We start from the raw sequence: 20,408 nt of genomic DNA, 5'->3' as shown, positions 1-20,408 counted from the left end.
AACTTCTTGTTCTTGTGTACGCTGCACATTTGGTCCCAGTAGTTGTACTTGTAATTGATGTAACTGTACTTTTACTTCAGGTATTCAGTACTCTTTCCAGGGGCCCGTGGCGTTTGTTTTACTCAAATACATAAATAAGTAAGATCTCCAACATCATCATCTTTTTTGTATCTGATGTTCCAACAAAGAAATGTATAATTTTTTCACATTTATGTTCCAAATATGGGCAAAAATGTACATATGAAATCATGTAATACATTTGTTTTAATCATAATTAGGACATGCTTATAAACTACAGGAAAAAAAAGAAAAAAACAAGTTTTATTTGATATTATATTGTATTTAGTTTACATTCTAAAATGACTGGCCTGGTATAGTCTAGTTTAGGCCTGGTTTAGTCTAGTCCAGGCCTGGTTTAGTCTAGCTTAGGCCTGGTTTAGTCTAGCTTAGGCCTGGTTTAGTCTAGTTTAGACCTGGTTTAGTCTAGTCCAGGCCTGGTTTAGTCTAGTTTAGGCCTGGTTTAGTTTAGTTTAGGCCTGGTTTAGTCTAGTCCAGGCCTGGGTTATTCTAGTTTAGACCTGGTTTAGTCTAGTCCAGGTCTGGTTTAGTCTACTTTAGGCCTGGTTTAGTCTAGTGCAGGCCTGGTTTAGTCTAGTTTAGGATTGGTTTAGTCTAGTTTAGGCCTAGTACAGAAAAAAACGTTATTATTAGTTTATAATGAGGCTTATTAAGTGTTGTACCGTGTTGTACCAGCAGGGGGCAGCATCACTCTGCCCCGGGCCGCAGCTTTATGGATGAGGCTCAGATGGATTAACTCTCTCAGCTCTGTGTGAAACGTAAAGAAACGGGCCTTTTTCTGGACACGCGCGCGACATTAAAGGTCAGAAGTGTGAATGATGATGGACAGAACCGGATCCGGAGCGGAGCACGCGGGCGCACAACGCCGGTGCCGAACTGCGATTTCCACGTTCTAAATCAGATTATTGGATTGACCCCCGCGGCCTGTAACGTCACCGAAGGAAAGCGCACGTCATCCAGGCAATTTACGCGGAGTTTGGGCCTCATACAGGTAAACAAATGTGTACGTTGTATTAATGTAAGAGCGCTTATGTAACAAAGGGTCAATGCATCAGGCCAGAGATGATTTATATAGTTTATTTGATATTCTATTGTATGTAGTTTGGTCTATTTCATATTCTCCTTTTAGTCTGTTTTGGATATGAGTCCTGACTTTAATCTAGTCCAGGACTGGTTTAGTCTAGTTTAGGCCTGGTTTAGTCTAGTTTAGGCCTGGTTTAGTCTAGTTTCGGCCTGGTTTAGTCTAGTTTAGGCCTGGTTTAGTCTAGTTTAGGACTGGTTTAGTCTAGTGCAGGCCTGGTTTAGTCTAGTTTAGGACTGGTTTAGTCTAGTGCAGGCCTGGTTTAGTCTAGTTTAGGACTGGTTTAGTCTAGTGCAGGCCTGGTTTAGTCTAGTTTAGGACTGGTTTAGTCTAGTGCAGGCCTGGTTTAGTCTAGTTTAGGACTGGTTTAGTCTAGTGCAGGCCTGGTTTAGTCTAGTTTAGGACTGGTTTAGTCTAGTGCAGGCCTGGTTTGGTCTAGTTTAGGCCTGGTTTGGTCTAGTTTAGGCCTGGTTTAGTCTAGTTTAGGCCTGGTTTGGTCTAGTTTAGGCCTGGTTTGGTCTAGTTTAGGCCTGGCTGTGGAAAGGCCAATTTTGTTCTGTGTATTACTATGTTGTGGTATCGATACTGGTTAGAATGAGTGTCTACTTTTGATACTGGTTTAGTATTGATTGGTATCTAGTATTCAATACTTTTACAGTTCAAAGTGCACAGAAGCTGAGTATGAACTAATGCATTATCCTCTGCTCTGCCTCTGCACATCCTCTGCACATCCTCCTCACATCATCTGTCCATCCTCTGCACATCCTCCTCACATCCTCTGCCCATCCTCCTCACATCCTCTGCCCATCCTCCTCACATCCTCCTCACATCCTCCTCACATCCTCTGCCCATCCTCCTCACATCCTCCTCACATCCTCTGCCCATCCTCCTCACATCCTCCTCACATCCTCCTCACACCCTCCTCACATCCTCACATCCTCCTCACATCCTCCTCACATCCTCTGCACATCCTCCTCACATCCTCTGCCCATCCTCCTCACATCCTCCTCACATCCTCTGCCCATCCTCCTCACATCCTCCTCACATCCTCCTCACATCCTCCTCACATCCTCTGCCCATCCTCTGCCCATCCTCCTCACATCCTCCTCACATCCTCCTCACACCCTCCTCACATCCTCACATCCTCCTCACATCCTCCTCACATCCTCTGCCCATCCTCCTCACATCCTCCTCACATCCTCTGCACATGTACACCTAAGACTAATTGAAAAAGTGTTTATCTGGCACTTTTCCTACCCAGGGGGCAACACAACAGTACAAACAAATAGATAAACAAGACGGGCTATTATCAGGAGGCTCCGCCCAGTGGGTGGAGCTTGTGTAGCGAGACTATCAGACTGCTCAGACCAGAGCCACGGATTGAGAACGACTCTTGGATGAGAGTCAAACCGTCTGCTTCTGGTCGGTCCAGGATGGCACCGTTCACTTGAGCTTCACTTGAGCTTCACTTGAGCTTCACTTGAGCTTCACTTGAGCTTCACTTGAGCTTCACTTGAGCTTCACTTGAGCTTCACTTGAGCTTCACTTGAGCTTCACTTGAGCTTTACTTGAGCTTCATTGAAGTTAAAGCTCTAAAGCTAGATGAGAAAATAAAGTGAGATCCTGTCATGATCACGGCCCAAAGTGAGTGTCAGCGCGAGAGAGAAGGAGCTGCACAGATTGTGTGGATTTAGGACTTTAATCCTCTCTTGTTGAAGCAGATAATACCTCCAGCTCAAAGCTGTGTGTGGGCCCCGCCTGAGCCCCACCAGGCCCCGCCTGAGCCCCGCCTGAGCCCCGCCTGAGCCCCGCCAGGCCCCGCCAGGCCCCGCCAGGCCCCGCCTGAACCCCGCCAGGCCCGCCAGGCCCCGCCTGAGCCCCGCCAGGTCCCGCCTGAACCCCGCCAGGCCCGCCAGGCCCCGCCAGAGCCCCGCCAGGCCCCTCCTGAGCCCCGCCAGGCCCCGCCTGAGCCCAGCCTGAGCCCCGCCTTACCTCCGCTTGACACTGCCTGAGCCCCACCTGAGCCCCGCCTGGCCCCGCCTGAGCCCCGCCTGAGCCCCGCCTTACCTCCGCTTGACACTGCCTGAGCCCCACCTTGGCACCACCTGGCCCCCACTATAGCTCCGATTACCCAGCATCCCTCAAACCTGCTGCAACATTTAACTAATTATTTTCAATGTTTAAAAGCATTGTGTGAACATACAAATTCAGTCTATAGTCTTTTTTTCTAAAATGGTTTGTAGATTTCCTCACAAATCGAGCTCAAGCTGTTTCTACTGATACATTCAATCTGAATGTTCTTACCTTAATAAAGGAGTTCCTCAAGGCACCGTCCTTGGACCACTGTTATTTACAATTTGTATAAACTCAATTGGGCATAATCTAAAACACAGTAGAATCCACTTGAACACAAAAATGATGCAGTTCTGTATGTTAGAGCGCCCCCTGCTGCACAAGTGATGCAAAATAGTTAGACTTCGTTTTCGTTTTCGTTTTCGTTTTCGTTTTCTTCTTCTTCTTCTTCTTCTTCTTCTTCCTCAGAGTGTCCGTCATGCTGACCAGCTTTGTGAGGAGCCTCTTCTGCTGCCTGAGCTCCATGTCCTCCAACATCGTGGTCCCTGTGGAGACATCTGAGCCCACTGCAGACGGATACGAGTTTGTGGAGGTCAAACCGGGCCGAGTGCTGCGCGTGCGCCACATCATCCCCGACCGGCCCGTGGTGGAGGAGCCGAGCGGTCAGGGCGGCCTCATCAGCTGCAAGAGGAAGATCACCGTGTACCGCAACGGGCAGCTGTACATCGAGAACCTGAGCGACGGCGGCGGACTGAGGCGAAACGGAGACACTGCGGCCAACAGCATCGCTGAGGTGGAGCTGACCGACGGGAAGAGCAGCCCCCCTCCGAGCCTGCCGGACGCACCCACGGACGCCGCTAAAGACGGGCCCGGGGGCGGCGCAGGAGACGCTCAGGTGGGACTGGGTTTAGTGAGGGCTAAAGACGTTCCTGCGGAGGCGGCGCAGGAGACGCTCAGGTGGGTTTAGTGACGGCTAAAGACAGGCTGGGGGCGGCGCAGGGGACGCTCAGGTGGGTTTAGTGACGGCTAAAGACGGGCCCAGGGGCGGCGCAGGAGACGCTCAGGTGGGACCGGGTTTAGTGACGGCTAAAGAAAGTATTTTCGCTTCTAAATAAATGTAATAGTTGTTGTTTCCGTGCCGTGACCTGAATCGTCCCGTCGCAGGTCAACGAGCAGAGCCAGCCGCCCAAACGCCACCGGCGGAAACCCAAACGCACCGTCATCATCGACTGCGAGCGCCGGGTGTCGTCCTGCAAGGGGACGCACCCGGACGTGGCCCTGTTCTTTGTGCACGGCGTGGGGGGCTCGCTGGACATCTGGGGGTCCCAGCTGGACTTCTTCTCGCGGCTGGGCTACGAGGTAATCGCCCCGGACCTGGCGGGACACGGCGCCAGCTCCGCCCCGCAGATCCCGGCCGCCTACACCTTCTACGCCCTGGCGGAGGACGTGAGGATCATCTTCAAGCGATACGCCAAGAAGAGGAACGTGCTCATCGGCCACTCCTACGGGTAATCCTCATCCAGGGCACGTTAAAGGGGTTAAAGAGGTTAAAGGGGTTAAAGGGGAGGGTGCCCTGTTGCTATGGCGTCTCCTCATCATTAGCTTGCGCAGTTGTATATTGATTCCTGCATGTTTGAGTTGATCCTGTTTTGTCCTGCAATTGAGGTTAGAGTGCACAGAAAATGTCAGTTTTCACCTACCCCCTAGCCCCGCCCACTGAGTCTGTGTGTGAGATTATCTGAAAAATAAAGAGTCTTAACATAAAATAAAATCTGCTGCTTGTTACGGTCAAGTGTGCTATACAAATAATAAAATAAATAAAATAAATAAATAAAATAAATAAATAAAATAAATAAATAAAATAAATAAAATAAATAAAATAAATAAAATAAATAAAATAAATAAAATAAATAAAATAAATAAAATAAATAAATATAATATCAAATGTATCAAATTAAATAAATAAATTAAACTTAAATAAATTAAAGTGGATTGGAAATGCCACTATGAAGAGGCTATTAAGAGTTTTGAACAGGAAGTCAATGGATACATTTCTATGACTTGTCGTTTCAGATCCACATTTGCGTTTCACAATGAACAAAATATAAAATTGTTATCTACTCATGTTCAATAATAGAATATGTCTGTTGAACGTTCATGTTTCTGTTGACTTTGCATCCTTATAAACTTCCTCTCATTCAAACACCAGAGAACTTTATTTAACTTTGCTGGTTGAATAAAGTCAAAGTCAATAAAACAAAATCAAATAAAAACATGTCTAAACAAAAGTGTCAATTATATATATATTAAAATATACAGCAAATGAGTCAAAGTAAATTGTTTATGCTAATTACTGGATCTGAAAAAATCACTTACAATAAATCAATTCATATTTAGTACATTATTTGTGGATTTACTTTGTATTTCATTGATAAAATGGTATCTTATTTGTGTTTTAGTATCTCACGCTTAGGGATCATCTCAAAATGGGTTGAAGCTGAAAAGACTTGGTTGAACCTACATTTTGTCTTTTTGTTGCTTTGAAGCTTCAATACATTGTCGTGGCAGTAATTGTTTTAAAATGCTAATAAACTCACAGGGAGTGCGTACGGGGGAGCACTTACGGGGGAGCACGGTGCGCCATGTTCGCCCGTGCGGGAGATCATAGCGCACCGGGCCACTGCGTGCCGTGGCCTGTGCTGGGATCACGGCGCGCAGTGGCCCGTGTGAGGGAGCACCTGCCCCGCTCCCTGCGCTGGCCACGGCGCGCCGTGGACCATGTGGATTGAGTAAACAAACATGTGCGTCAGGTGACAATATTTGGAGAATTCATAACTTCTACTGATAAACGTACCAAAGGATGTTCAGAGATGTTCACTAGAGGTGAGCAGGGTCTATCAAGTTACTATCGTTTTATCAACACGTAAAATTTTATGTGAAGCCAGTCTTTAGTCTTTTGAGGGGGGAGGGGGTCCAGAGAGAGATGAAAAAAATTTAGACTTTTCAGCGTCAACCCATTTTGACAAGATCCCTTACTGCACTGCAGTCCATCTGAAACTCTGAATGTTTCTGTGTGTAGTTTGCATGTTCTCCCTGTGTTTCCTCTCTGAAACATGCACATTCCACAACAGCTCGGGCGCTCTTTGAAGCACGTTTATGTTCAGATGATTTACAGTGATAAACCTCGGCTGTAGCGTGAGCGTTATTCAACATTATAAAGAGCAGTGAGTGAATAAACTGAACTTCTCTACCAGAGTGTCGTTCTGCACGTTCCTGGCGCACGAGTATCCGGACCAGATCCACAAGATGGTGATGATAAACGGCGGCGGCCCCACGGCCCTGGAGCCCAGCCTTTGCTCCATCTTCAGCCTGCCCACGTGTGTCCTGCACTGCCTGTCGCCGCTGCTGTCCTGGAGCTTCCTCAAGTACGACACTTCATTTTATTCATTTTATTCATTTTATTCATTTTATTCATTTTATTCATTTTAATCATTTTAATTTATTTTATTATTTATACAGGGGAAAACTCAATGAGCCTTTCATGAGCCTGTCGAATACAAACAGAGTAACAGAATATCTTGCGAGAATGTCAAAAAATCAACATAGACATTACTTACTTAGACACACAATATGGAATAAAATCGTAAAGAGAGCATTTTTTAATTAATTAAAAGGCGTGAGATGATCTTATTTGTGTTTTATTCCATCGACAGGGAGAAAAGAGTGTGTTGACTCTGTGACTGTAAAACTAAAACGTGTGAGATTTTAATCGACGAATACTTGATCTAAAGTTCAGCAATTTAGACCAATGAGAGCGTCATAAACACAAGGCGGAGCTGAGACTAGAGTATGACGGACAGTTCTGTCTCCTGGTGCTGACCTCCTCCTCTGCTCACAGGGCGGGGTTTGTCTGAAGGGTGCTGACCTCCTCCTCTGCTCACAGGGCGGGGTTTGTCTGAAGGGTGCTGACCTTCTCCTCTGCTCACAAGGCGGGGTTTGTCTGAAGGGTGCTGACCTCCTCCTCTGCTCACAGGGCGGGGTTTGTCTAAAGGGTGCTGACCTTCTCCTCTGCTCACAAGGCGGGGTTTGTCTGAAGGGGGCTGACCTTCTCCTCTGCTCACAGGGCGGGGTTTGTCTGAAGGGGGCTGACCTTCTCCTCTGCTCACAGGGCGGGGTTTGTCTGAAGGGGGCTGACCTTCTCCTCTGCTCACAGGGCGGGGTTTGTCTGAAGGGGGCTGACCTTCTCCTCTGCTCACAGGGCGGGGTTTGTCTTAAGGGGGCTGACCCTCTCCTCTGCTCACAGGGCGGGGTTTGCCCATCAGGGCTCCAAGGAGAAGCAGCTTCTGCGAGAGAACAACGCCTTTAACGTGTCTTCTCTGGTGCTGAGGTCCATGATGAGCGGTCAGTACTGGCCTGAGGGGGACGAGGTGTATCACGCTGAGGTCACCGCTCCCACGCTGCTGGTCCACGGGATGCACGACAAGTTTGTCCCTGTGGAGGAGGACCAGCGCATGGCCGAGGTCAGTCTCAACACAGTGGTCAGCAGAAGCTACCACAAAAACACATCTACAACGTATAAGAAGGTTATCATGATGTTTCCTCGTCCAAAAACAAACCTTAATTCACAAGTCATTGTAGGTATTCTGTGTTGTAATGTCCTTACACTTCCACTAGAGGGCCTCAGGAGCCGAGGCTTACTGTCGTTGGAGAGGGCTCTGTTTGTGCAGCAGTCATATTTATTTAAATACTACAATTCTACCGTCTGTTAAAATCGGAAACCTGTAGCCCCAGGGGACCTCGGTTTGGGAAACACCTTTCGCACCGTGTAGACCCGAGCCAGGAGGGAGTGGCTCATGACAGGTCCAGATGTGTCGCTCTGAACTGAGCTCTACACAACGGAAAGGCTCTTGCTCAAAGCAATCGCAACAATCAAAAAAATACTTGCACTAATTGGTCGAAGCGTCTTAACAATGTCCACAAATGAGCCTGAGTTTGAGCCTGAGTTTAGCCTGAGTTTAGCCTGAGTGTGAGCCTGAGTTTAGCCTGAGTTTGAGCCTGAGTTTGAGCCTGAGTTTAGCCTGAGTGTGAGCCTGAGTTTAGCCTGAGTTTGAGCCTGAGTTTGAGCCCGAGTTTGAGCCCGAGTTTAGCCTGAGTTTGAGCCTGAGTTTAGCCTGAGTTTGAGCCTGCGTTTGGGCCTGAGTTTGAGCTAGAGTTTGAACCAGAGCCTGAGTTTGAGCCAGAACCAGAGCCTGAGTTTGAGCCCGAGTTTGAGCCCGAATTTGAGCCCGAGTTTGGGCCCGAGTTTGAGCCAGAGTTTGAACCAGAGCCTGAGTTTGAGCCAGAGCCTGAGTTTGAGCCTGAGTTTGAGCCTGAGTTTGAGCCTGAGTTTGAGCCTGAGTTTGAGCCCGAGTTTGAGCCCGAGTTTGGGCCCGAGTTTGAGCCAGAGTTTGAACCAGAGCCTGAGTTTGAACCAGAGCCTGAGTTTGAGCCAGAGCCTGAGTTTGAGCCTGAGTTTGAGCCTGAGTTTGAGCCTGAGTTTGAGCCTGAGTTTGAGCCTGAGTTTGAGCCCGAGTTTGAGCCTGAGTTTGAGCCTGAGTTTGAGCCCGAGTTTGAGCCCGAGTTTGAGCCCGAGTTTGAGCCCGAGTTTGAGCCCGAGTTTGAGCCCGAGTTTGAGCCCGAGTTTGAGCCCGAGTTTGAGCCTGACTCACAAATATCGCCATATCCCACTGGTCAAGTAACTCAAGTCTTATTGTTTGTAAGAACATGTTTTTGTGATTGGTCAGATCCTGTTGATGGCGTTCCTGAAGGTTCTGGAGGACGGCAGTCACATGGTGATGATGGAGTGTCCAGAGATGGTCAACACTCTGTTGTACGAGTTCCTCTTGTGGGAACCGGCCATGCCTCAACCCCCCAAACCCAACTCCAAAGGGCGTCCAGAGACAGCACGGGCCCCATCAGACTCCTCCAAGCCCGGGTCCGACCACCAGCCTGACCACCGGCCCTCCAGTGCTCGCCCCGCCTCCACCAACAGCTCGTAACAAGAGCCACTTTAGGTCTCCTGGAGCCGGTCGCACGGGTCGATGTGGCCAAAGTGTCTGGCCCAGAGGCACAACGGCAGTGAGGACTCGAGAGATTTGAGCCTGCCATATCCTGTGGTCAAGAACGGGCAAAGTCCACTGGACATCGAGCGTGTGACGAGACGTTTCACCAAAATGAACCATCTGTGCCTTGAGGTCCCACACACTGTTTCTATGGTGCAAACTGGAACTCATGGACACGGCAGTGAAGGGCCTCCTGCTCCTGACCGCTCCTGACCGCCACTGACTGCCACTGACCCTCTCCTCTCTGCACTTGAATAACATAAAAAACATGATATGACTTGAAAAGCAACGACAGAAGGTTTCACAGAGTGATTGACAGCCACGTTTGAAGAGACAATATTCTCCTTTTTCACACGTTAAAGACACTTGTTTGACCCTCTGGTTGTTTGACCCTCTGGTTGTTTGACCCTCTGGTTGTTTGACCCTTTGGTTGTTTGACCTTCTGGTTGTTTCACCCTTTGGTTGTTTCACCCTTTGGTTGTTTATTATTATTACTACTAGATCCAGACATTTAACAGATATTTAAGCGGTTTTGGAGCAAAACCTCAAAAATAACTCTTTGGCAGCAACTTTTATTTTTTAATTCTAGTTCAAATTAAAGTTTAAAAGCAGCTAATGAGAAAACGACCCAAATGAATGAAGGCCAGAACTGTTGTGGACGAGACGAAGGAAAAAAAACCTAAAAAATTATGTTTAAAGGAGAGAATTATTGCATTTTAAGTGAAGGATGAGATTGTGGATCAGCAGTTACCGCAGCGACGGACCAAAGGGTCAGAGGTCAGGACTTCGGGGTCTCGGTCACAGTGTTTATGTGATCACAGCTCAGGTTTGTGTTTGAGTTACATTTAAATTACACTTTTGTATTTTTATTGGCCTTTAATTTATTTTTTTAATATATTTTTTTCTCTGTTCTTTTGAAAAAATATAAATATAAATCAAGGAAAAATAAATAAAATATGAATGACAATTTTTCCATTTGCCTGATGTCAGTCCCTTTGTCAGTCCAATCCTTGATTTGTATTGGCCTTTAAACTTTCTCTTGTACCTTTTGCTTTTGCGTCTCATGTTTTAAAACTTAAAATAATATATACACTAAAAACTATACATTATTTCATCAGTCAGGCGTTCCCCCATCAAGATTTGGTATTACCACTCCATCTACTGTCAGCAGAGGGAACTGCCACGGTGGAGCAGCCACGCAGCACGCAGTCTGGAGATGATTTATGGACTTCAAACAGCACGAGATCTCACACTCTGACATCACAAATCAGATCGAGTGTAACCAGAGAGGAGAGGATCTCGCAAACAAGCGTAAATGAGTTAAATACGATTCCTGTTATGTTTTTGACGTGGGAATAATGTTAGAACAGGGATAAAAAGCTCAAAGACGTGTCCGGTAAGAGGAAACTGAAACTGCTGCACTCTTTGTTCGTTTGTGTGCAGCGTTTTGTCCCGTTGTGCGTCTCTCCTCAAGTGTCTCACTTTTGGCCTTTGACACGTTTCACGGAACTCAGCGTAACTCAGAGTCAATAAAAAACCACTGTCTTGTCTCAAAACGTTTATTCCTGGCTCACAAACGGGCGATGATGGCACAACTTTGACAGAAATAATATGTACACCGCGCTGTAGCTGTCTTATTATTTTCCAAAGATAATTATGGAGAAGATTCACATTTGACAAACGCATTTAATTGCAAAAAAACACAAAAAGACAATCTGTATAAAATAGTACTTGCCCTGTCTTTTGTAAATCCCGCACGGAAACGACATTAAAGTCTCTCCAATTCTGAGCTTCAAATAATAAATAAAAAGGAAAAAAATGACTGGAAAAAGGTCAAAAAAGGAAATTTCAAGACGAAAATTTAGATATTTTATGACTTTCCAGTTTCGTTCCAGTGCAAATATGAACAATGTTTGGCCGCTTCACTGAATCGTTCTTAATTTGTGCCGTTTTTAATAATTTTTTTCTACTTTGATTGAATATATATGACATATTTTTATGTATTTGTGTGTATTGTGCAAAATAAATTGCCCTGAATTCTGCTGCTGTACAATTTTGTAAGTAAAAACCTGATCAAAAAACGACTCGAAATGGATAAATATGTTGAATTTGTGTCATTTTACGATTTAAAATTGCATGAAAAACTTGTTGAACGAGAGAAAAACAGAAGAGAAATAAAACTGACCATGAAGTTTGACGACAGCAAAAAAAAACCTTTTAAATTATTACCTATAACTTTATTTAAACTTTGAAAACGCTCTTCTTGAAATACTTAATCCCGTCTTTACATGAATAAAATAAAAAGCAAGCGTAACTGCGGTTGTGATTGGCCCTCAGACCTCCACCGTGACCAAAGGGGAGGTGCTAGTGTCCTCTCCGGTGTCCGCCTCTTCTGTTGCTTTGCTGCTCTCCGGCGCCTCCTTCTGGTCGTTGCTGGTAGCGGCGCTTTCCCGCTCGGCGGCTTTGGTCTCGTCCACGATCTCCACAGAGCTGCTGGTGGCGGCGGCGGAGGCAGGGGTGGAGGAGGAGGAGCCCTGGGGCACCTTCACTTCGCCGTTTTGCGCCGGGAAAAGGGCCTCAAGGGCGTCGTACAGGAACTGGTACTGGTCCTGTGAAGAGGGCGGGGAAAGGGCGGGGAAAGGGCGGGGAAAGGGTGGGGAAAGGGCGGGGAAAGGGTGGGGAAAGGGCGGGGAAAGGGCGGGAAATTATCAATAAAATGATCGGGATAATATTGTGATTTCTTTAGTCTCATTGATAAAAGGTCAGAATGTTCGAAGTGAGAAGATTAAAGTGCTGTAGATTGTATATTTTCAGAATGGTACTTTTATGTTATAAGTATAAGTATATATATGTTATACATATTTGCAGATCAAATGGCCCACTCTTCAGGCGTTCGTCTCCATGGAGATGTTGTGTCACCGTAACGTTCCACAGTGTGAAATTAAAAGTGTAAATATAAAGAATTTAGGATTTGGAGATGATCTGTTTAATGAACAGTGTGGAACATTACGGGAAAAGAAACATCTCCTTGGAGACAAACATGTGGTCTAACATGGGGGCTGTCACTAACCAGTATTTTAGTCAATTATTATTATTATTATACATTATAAATGATCAATCAGATATGTGATATTAATAATTATTATTAATGATTTCAAATAGCCAAATAAAGGTTGAAACGAGGTGATTGGATATTTATGAATGAAGTTAATTACTGCTAAAATCAGCAATAATGTATTATTTTGAACATTTTGCTGTCATAATGTTGTGGTCTTTGTTATAAAAGGTCTTTTGACACGTGTTAATGAGTTCATGACAGTTATCAATCGTCCACTGATCACAATTAGTGTTAATTAATCCTTAAAACTACACTTATTGTTCACGTCACAAGAACAAATACAAATACATCGACAACTGAGAATACTTCAGTCACAAATGTATTTATACTTCAGTTTAACTCTAGCCCAGCAAACAACTGCATTTCAAAGATGATTTTTCTACTCGCTTTTTCTCTTTCTCTCTCTTTCATTCTCTTTCTCTCTTTCCCTTTGTTTATATCTGTGATGAACACTGTACAAAAAGTGCACACTGTCCATAAAGGATCAGAACAAAAGACCCAGATGCCCTTCCTCACCAGGCTGTGGATCATGGCCACTCGTTCTTTACGCAGTGTTTTCACCACTTGAAAAACGTCCACCAGTTTCTCAGTCTCCGCACTGTCCAGAAGGTTCCACAGCGCCACCATCAGGCCGGTGCGGGTCGAGCCGTCACTGGAGAATGAGAAAGACATATTTACAGTTTTTCACAATTGTTAACACCCGTTTCTCAAAACAATAACGGCTTTTTTCAAACTGAACACACAGATCTGAAAACCTCACACACAAAATGCTAAACCTGACACTCCCTTTGCAAGATGACTCTTTGCCATCAAATCTCTTACCTGTTCACAAAATGGAACTCGTGTTTTCATTTGGTACACACAGCCATTTTTTCAAATGACACACACATACCATTCATTGAGTACACACAACTAAGCATTTGTCTGCACACTACCAAGCATTTACAGCACACTTAGGTGCAAAGCTGAAGACACAATTAAAGAAACAGAACGCACCTTAAGAATGACAATGTAGAAAATGTGCCATTTCTCCTTTTGTAAAATGTCTGTAGGTCACTTTTGTAAACTTTTGTAGTCTAACATAAAACAGCACACAAATATGCAACCAAAAAAAAAAAAAGTTTACAGTAATTTTAGCACACACAGAGCAGTACAGTACAGTACAATAAACCGTCCCCCCCTCACAAAAAAAAATTAGCCATCATGCCTCCGGTTCCTGTCAGGCCAGAGGGCCTCATCGACATCACAGGCAGTGTCTAAGCAGCGTTGGAAGAATGGCCTTGAGTGGCGCATGAAGCCCTGACAGGCCTCCACACTGACGTCGCCACAAGATTTTACTTGAGTGTGTTCTGACATGTTCAACGACTGAACATTGTGTGTAGTGTTTTGAATATTTGTGTGTTATAGGTTGATGCTTTGAGATTTTACTTGAGAACTGTGTGCAACAACCAAAAGTTGTGTGTAGTGTTTTGACAGAAGGTGATTTGTAATTGACATCAGAGTGTAAAGAAGGAAAGTCAGAGTCTAATGCAGATAAGGGAGTGTGAAGTAGTGCCAACTTGGGGCGAGCGATTGGTACATGAAGTGAAGGTTGTGCAAATTGTGCCAAATTTTTGCTTTTTGGGTGTTAGCAACTGTGAAAACTGTAAGTGTAATGAGAGAAAGAAAAGTATGTTTATTACACTTTTCACTCAGTTTAAGATTTTATTTTAGAGTCAAATCAAACAACAAGACATTTTAAATTAACTGATTTGATACTTTTTAATGAACTCAAAGCACTCATAAAAGACTATCCACACTGCCGGTTCTCTTGTTTTTAATGTTTTCTTTTTGTGTCTTTTAACATTTTATTTATTTTGTTTAATTGATCGTTTTATTGCCATTTTATCCATATATTCTGTTCAGTTTGTTTTATGTGTTTTATGTTCAACAGGGCATTTCTCTCATTGAGTTCTATGCTGTATGAATAAAATGAAAAAAAATTATATATATTATTTAAAAAAAACAATGAATTCAAACAAATAAAATAAAACAATAAGAATAACATTAAAATTAAATTGAATTAAACAAAAAATAAAAATGTATAAATATACAAATAATAAGAAGATAAATAGTAATAAAATAAGTAAAATAAATAAAATAAATAAAATAAATAAAATAAATAAAATAAATAAAATTAATAAAATTAATAAAATTAATAAAATTAATAAAATTAATAAAATTAATAAAATTAATAAAATAAAATTAAAATTAATAATTAAAATTAAAAAAACAATAAAAGAAAATTAGGCCCAAAGTCACTGGGACAGGCTCCAGTCACGCGCGTACCCAAGCGGGAACAAGCGGTAGAAAAAGAATAAATAAAATAACAGCCAGTAGCGAAGCAAAGTAAACATGAAACTATTTAAAAGTGCTATGAGGTTAACTGGGCTGATGCTGGAACAGTTCACTACCAACTCTTTTACACGTGGAGAGAAAACCTGCAGATCTGACCACAGTTCAGGAGCTGGTTCCACTTTAGATGGTTTTAAAAGGGAAACGTTCTAGTTCTTGTCCAACAGCAGCCATGACAGAGCGGTCAGTGGTCGTTGTGGTCATCTCACCTGCAGTGGACCAGAGCCGGCGACGTCCTGAGCGTTTTGCTGCTGCCACACCTGCCCCGGACCTCCTTTAGCAGCTCCATCAGCTCCTGCTTCTCCGGCACGTCTCCCTCCGCCCACTTCAGGAATTCGTAATGTCTGACCGCTCGACACTCTTTCCTCTGCGGACGAGTTAAAGCGGTCACAAAAAGATCGTACAATTGCCATGGTGTTCTATGCTTTTAAGGTGCATACAGTGCCATCAGGCGGTCACTTCGGGAATTGCCTTTAAACTGTAAATGAAGGCGTTTGGACCTGGTTTGTGGTTTATAAAAGGAAGTTTTGGGTTGGACTGAGGGTCAAACAGTTTCCGTGAGTTTTGTGCGTTCTTCTTTTCATTTATTTTGTTCGTTCTGATTCGTTTTCGCTCACCTTGACGTGGCGGACACTCATGGTGTGGCTGACGAACACCGGAGTCACTTCTGTGGACGTCACCTCCACCTCCACCTCTCCAAAAGTGTTTCGCTCTTTGGGCAAGTAAGTGCACTCCTGAAAACGACAAAACGGACTTAATTGTGCAAAGAAAACTCGACTTATTTATCATAACTGATAAAGAAAACGAAGATGCTAACACTCGTCTACTGGCGCACTGCTAACGTCATCTCCTGTCATCTTTTTGACTTGTGTTACTGATGATGAAGACAATGTAAAAGATGTTTATTTGAACTATTCCTGGTCTTTTTTTTCCACTTCATCACTGTGGTTTTGCTGTTTGGTCAGTTTAGTACATACGTTTTCCTTTTGAAACCTTCAAGATAAAGTATATAGATATATTTTAGCTCACTCTGCAGACTTTACTGTACATTTGGCAAAAATAAAAAAAACAAAACAAGACTAAAACTACACAAATGAATGACACTAATTATGAACTAAAACGTCAGTTAAAAAAACGTAAACAGAAAAGAGTGATAATTTGTTGCTTTTCTGTTTTGTTCTCATATCGTGGCGTTAAACACAAACTAAATGGCCGTCGCTTTGCTCAGCTGCGCTTGTGGGACTGGACTCACCGTGGCCCCCTGGCTGCCGCCCGAGAGCATGACGATGGTGGAGACTCTCTTCTGGTGCACCATGAGCCAGAAGTCCTCCACTGTGTCGGTGAGCGGCGTCTGGGCCGCGATGAAGCAGCGTGAGCCCCAGTAACCCTGAGGAGAAAGAGCGTTTAGTCCTGAGGAGAAAGAGCGTTTAGTCCTGAGGAGAGAGAGCGTTTAGTCCTGAGGAGAGAGAGCGTTTAGTCCTGAGGAGAGAGAGCGTTTAGTCCTGAGGAGAGAGAGCGTTTAGTCCTGAGGAGAGAGAGCGTTTAGTCCTGAGGAGAGAGAGCGTTTAGTCCTGAGGAGAGAGAGCGTTTAGTCCTGAGGAGAGAGAGCGTTTAGTCCTGAGGAGAGAGAGAGAGAGAGACAGAGAGAGAGCGTTTAGCCCTGAGGAGAGAGAGAGAGAGAGAGCGTTTAGTCCTGAGGAGAAAGAGCATTTAGTCCTGAGGAGAGAGAGCGTTTAGTCCTGAGGAGAGAGAGCGTTTAGTCCTGAGGTGAGAGAGAGAGAGAGAGAGAGCGTTTAGTCCTGAGGGTCCGACGGTTCTTCACTCGCCGACGCTGCCGAAGAGTTGACCAATGAGACGAACAGCAAAGCAAAACGTAACGGCCACAGGTAGAACAAGAACAGAAATACACAACGTGGGTTTCTGCAGTGAAGCACCAGGGAAATAATAAAGACATTGGGATGCAAAATAGTCACATTTAGTCCTGGTTGGTACTAGACTAGAACCAACCAGGACTGAACCAGGACAGAACCGGGACTGAACCAGGCTGTCTTGTTCAGTCCCGGTTCTGTCCTTGTTGGTTCTAGTCTAGTACCAACCAGGACTAACCCAGGACTGAACTAGGACTGAACCGGGACTAAACCGGGACTGAACCGGGACTGAACCAGGACTAAACCAGGACTGAACCGGGACTAAATCAGGACTAAATCAGGACTGAACCAGGACTAAACCAGGACTAAACCAGAACTAAACCAGGACAGAACCAGGACTAAATCAGGACTGAACCAGGACTAAACCAGGACTGAACCAGGACTAAACCAGGACTGAACCAGGACTAAACCAGGACTAAACCAGGACTGAACCAGGATCACAACAGGTTTTTAAACATTTAGATATTACTGGCTCAATATTTACTTAGGCCAGATTAAATTGCTTGAAGGACCCGAATTAGCCCCCGTGCCTGAATAGCCCTGCACTATAATGAGTTCCTTTGACTTTTGTTCTGAAGGTTCCAAAGACATTTGAGAGAACGACCATCAGAACGACCATCAGAACGACCGACAGAACGACCGACAGAACGACCGACAGAACGACCAGCAGAACGACCGACAGAACGACCGACAGAACGACCGACAGAACGACCGACAGAACGACCAGCAGAACGACCGACAGAACGACCGACAGAGCGACCGACAGAACGACCGACAGAACGACCAGCAGAACGACCGACAGAACGACCGGCAGAACGACCATCAGAACGACCATCAGAACGACCGACAGAACGACCGACAGAACGACCATCAGAACGACCGACAGAACGACCGACAGAACGACCGACAGAACGACCGACAGAACGACCGACAGAACGACCGACAGAGCGACCGACAGAGCGACCGACAGAACGACCAGCAGAACGACCAGCAGAACGACCGACAGAACGACCATCAGAACGACCGACAGAACGACCATCAGAACGACCGACAGAACGACCAGCAGAACGACCATCAGAACGACCGACAGAACGACCGACAGAACGACCGACAGAACGACCAGCAGAACGACCGACAGAACGACCATCAGAACGACCGACAGAACGACCGACAGAACGACCGACAGAACGACCGACAGAGCGACCGACAGAGCGACCGACAGAACGACCAGCAGAACGACCAGCAGAACGACCGACAGAACGACCATCAGAACGACCATCAGAACGACCATCAGAACGACCGACAGAACGACCGACAGAACGACCGACAGAACGACCGACAGAACGACCGACAGAACGACCGACAGAACGACCGACAGAGCGACCAACAGAGCGACCATCAGAACGACCAACAGAGCGACCAACAGAATGACAGACGCAACGACGCCAAAATTTCGAGCGCCGTGCGGCCTCGACTTTGCGACTCCTGACTTTAGCAGAACACTCACGTCGATATGCGAGGCGTTGATGTACTTGGACGACTCCTCCTCCTCGTCAGAAGACTCCTCTTCCTCGTCTTCCTCCTCCTCCTCGTCTTGACTGGGCTCCTCCTCCAGCCGCAGCAGCACGCGGTTGAAATCATCTAGAGGGCAACACAAGGGGGCGTTTTACTTGTTCTGCCTGCGACAAAACGATCAGCGCGGCAACAAAGCGAAGGTGCCGGAAGAGAAACGCTTCGGACGGACTCACATGGGACGACGGAGGCGGTGCGGTTCAGCTTGTGGTTCTCCTCCATGATGCCCGCGTTGTACGTTCTCCAGTTTTTGTACGAGGGAATTCTCTGAAACGACAGTCCGACTTTAGATCCGCGCGGTGTGAAAATCATCCCACAGTTTTTCTCAAGAGTTAAAGTCTGTTCTAAAGCAGAGGATGCGCCTAAAAATACGTGAACTTTAGCGAAGGGGTTAACGAGAGTTGGGAATGCGTCTACTTCCTGCTTTCTCCGTCTGAAATTGGAAGACGGCAGCTTTAAAAACGAATCAAAATGCTATTGTAACGGTCACATTTAGCAAATTATAAACTCTGCAGTTACTTATGTCAACTAAATATGATTAAATATGATTATGGTATAATGTTTGTGAAGCTGATTTGGTTTAGTTTAGTTCTGATTTACTTTGGTTATTATTTTATATATCTTTTTGTATCTTTTTTCAACTTGAAAGTGATAAATATAAGCTGCTGTTGGAGGTTTGGAGACTTTGTTGGGTTTTGACATTTCCGTTCTCAAACCTGAGGGCAATATCTCAAAAAATTTGATTTAGGGACGTATTATAAAGTTTGTTTGTTTTTTAAAGGGAAATATGACGGATTTTTTGTTCTGTTATCAGCCTTTAAACCTCTTGAGCACCTTTAATTTGGCATCTCATGTTTTAGAACTAAAAAATAAAACATTTATAACAAACATTTGGATTGTTGCCTATTTCCAGCACTGCAAACTGTGTAATCCCCCTCGCAGCCAGTAGATGGTGCCACCACTCAAACATTTAAAAAATACAACTCATGATTAGACGACAGAAAAGCACGTAACAAGTCTGGAGATGATTTATGGAGTTTAAAAAAAGCTAAAGATTCTCAGAGTCACAGATGGAGAAAAGGTCAGTTATGGAGGATATTCAGAACGGAGTGTTTCTGAGGCTCGGAGGGGAGAGGACTTTATCAAACTGTGAATGAAGCTAAATGTGACGAGGAACAGAGTGAGAACAGGGCTAGAAGAGAGACAAAGTACATTACATTACATCTAAGCGTGTCCTTTAAAGCCTAAATGGAATGCTTTATAAAACACCTTTGACCTTTAGGCTTTTTCATTTGTGACTTTGGAGAACAAACTGATCCTGAATAATCTCAGAATGGCTGATTTGACTGAAAATAAGAGGTCTTTCTTTGAGTATTCATGCTCCTCGTCTGATCGTCTGGATAAACTGCTTCCGATCCGGCCTGTCAGTGGGAGTACCTCAAACTCCTCGTCCATGAGGGGGCTCTCGTCGGCGCTGCGCTCCTTCAGGGTGCTTACGCTGCTGTGGAGCTCGCTCAGGCTGATCTCGGTCTCTCCAAACTGGTTGTGCTCCAGCAGCGCCTGGTGGATGAGGATGTACTGGGCCTGAGCGCCAGAAGGAGAAGAAGAAAAAGAATAGATCATTGGTCACGCTTTATGTTCTGTACTTTATGTTGTTGCAGCGTTTTCTCTTAAAGCTGCACTGATAGAGAGATGTTAGAGATGTTAGAGAGATGTTGGAGATGTTAGAGAGATGTTAGAGAGATATTAGAGATGTTAGAGAGATGTTAGAGATGTTAGAGAGATGTTAGAGAGATGTTGGAGCGATGTTAGAGAGATATTAGAGATGTTAGAGAGATGTTAGAGATGTTAGAGAGATGTTAGAGATGTTAGAGAGATGTTGGAGAGATGTTGGAGAGATGTTAGAGAGATGTTAGAGATGTTAGGGAGATGTTGGAGAGATGTTAGAGAGATGTTAGAGAGATGTTAGAGATGTTGGAGAGATGTTAGAGAGATGTTAGAGAGATGTTAGAGAGATGATAGAGATGTTAGAGAGATGATAGAGATGTTAGAGAGATGTTATA

At 44.9% G+C, this 20,408-nt stretch overlaps 2 protein-coding genes across 2 annotated transcripts in view; one reads left to right on the top strand and one right to left on the bottom strand.

The window, feature by feature from the left end:
* The first annotated feature begins 867 nt into the window (after window positions 1–867).
* Window positions 868–9,270, top strand: LOC140353460 (protein ABHD8-like). The gene is made up of 6 exons (XM_072438034.1): window positions 868–1,069; window positions 3,701–4,127; window positions 4,397–4,740; window positions 6,487–6,657; window positions 7,536–7,752; window positions 9,016–9,270. Exons 2-6 carry the CDS (start codon window positions 3,711–3,713, stop codon window positions 9,268–9,270), a joined length of 1,404 nt encoding a protein of 467 aa, XP_072294135.1. The 5' UTR covers window positions 868–1,069; window positions 3,701–3,710.
* Window positions 9,271–10,876: 1,606 nt separating this feature from the next.
* The window catches only part of ptprc (protein tyrosine phosphatase receptor type C), a 75,206-nt gene continuing 65,674 nt past the window's right edge, over window positions 10,877–20,408 (bottom strand). Inside the window, exons 23-30 of the mRNA XM_072438114.1 lie at window positions 19,783–19,929; window positions 18,522–18,612; window positions 18,281–18,414; window positions 16,098–16,232; window positions 15,463–15,579; window positions 15,055–15,212; window positions 12,968–13,103; window positions 10,877–11,942 (exon numbers count right to left, since the gene is read on the bottom strand). Of these exons, the coding sequence (XP_072294215.1) occupies window positions 11,667–11,942; window positions 12,968–13,103; window positions 15,055–15,212; window positions 15,463–15,579; window positions 16,098–16,232; window positions 18,281–18,414; window positions 18,522–18,612; window positions 19,783–19,929 (1,194 nt within the window). The 3' untranslated portion in view covers window positions 10,877–11,666. The remainder of the gene's footprint in view (window positions 11,943–12,967; window positions 13,104–15,054; window positions 15,213–15,462; window positions 15,580–16,097; window positions 16,233–18,280; window positions 18,415–18,521; window positions 18,613–19,782; window positions 19,930–20,408) is intronic.

Source organism: Eucyclogobius newberryi, unplaced genomic scaffold (assembly GCF_026437365.1).
Source record: "Eucyclogobius newberryi isolate DKJ021-1_F unplaced genomic scaffold, fEucNew1.0.hap1 SCAF_9, whole genome shotgun sequence".
NCBI classification, from domain to species: Eukaryota; Metazoa; Chordata; class Actinopteri; order Gobiiformes; family Gobiidae; genus Eucyclogobius; species Eucyclogobius newberryi.
Note: the sequence above shows the minus strand (reverse complement) of the source record. Positions and strands in the feature narration are given on the sequence as shown.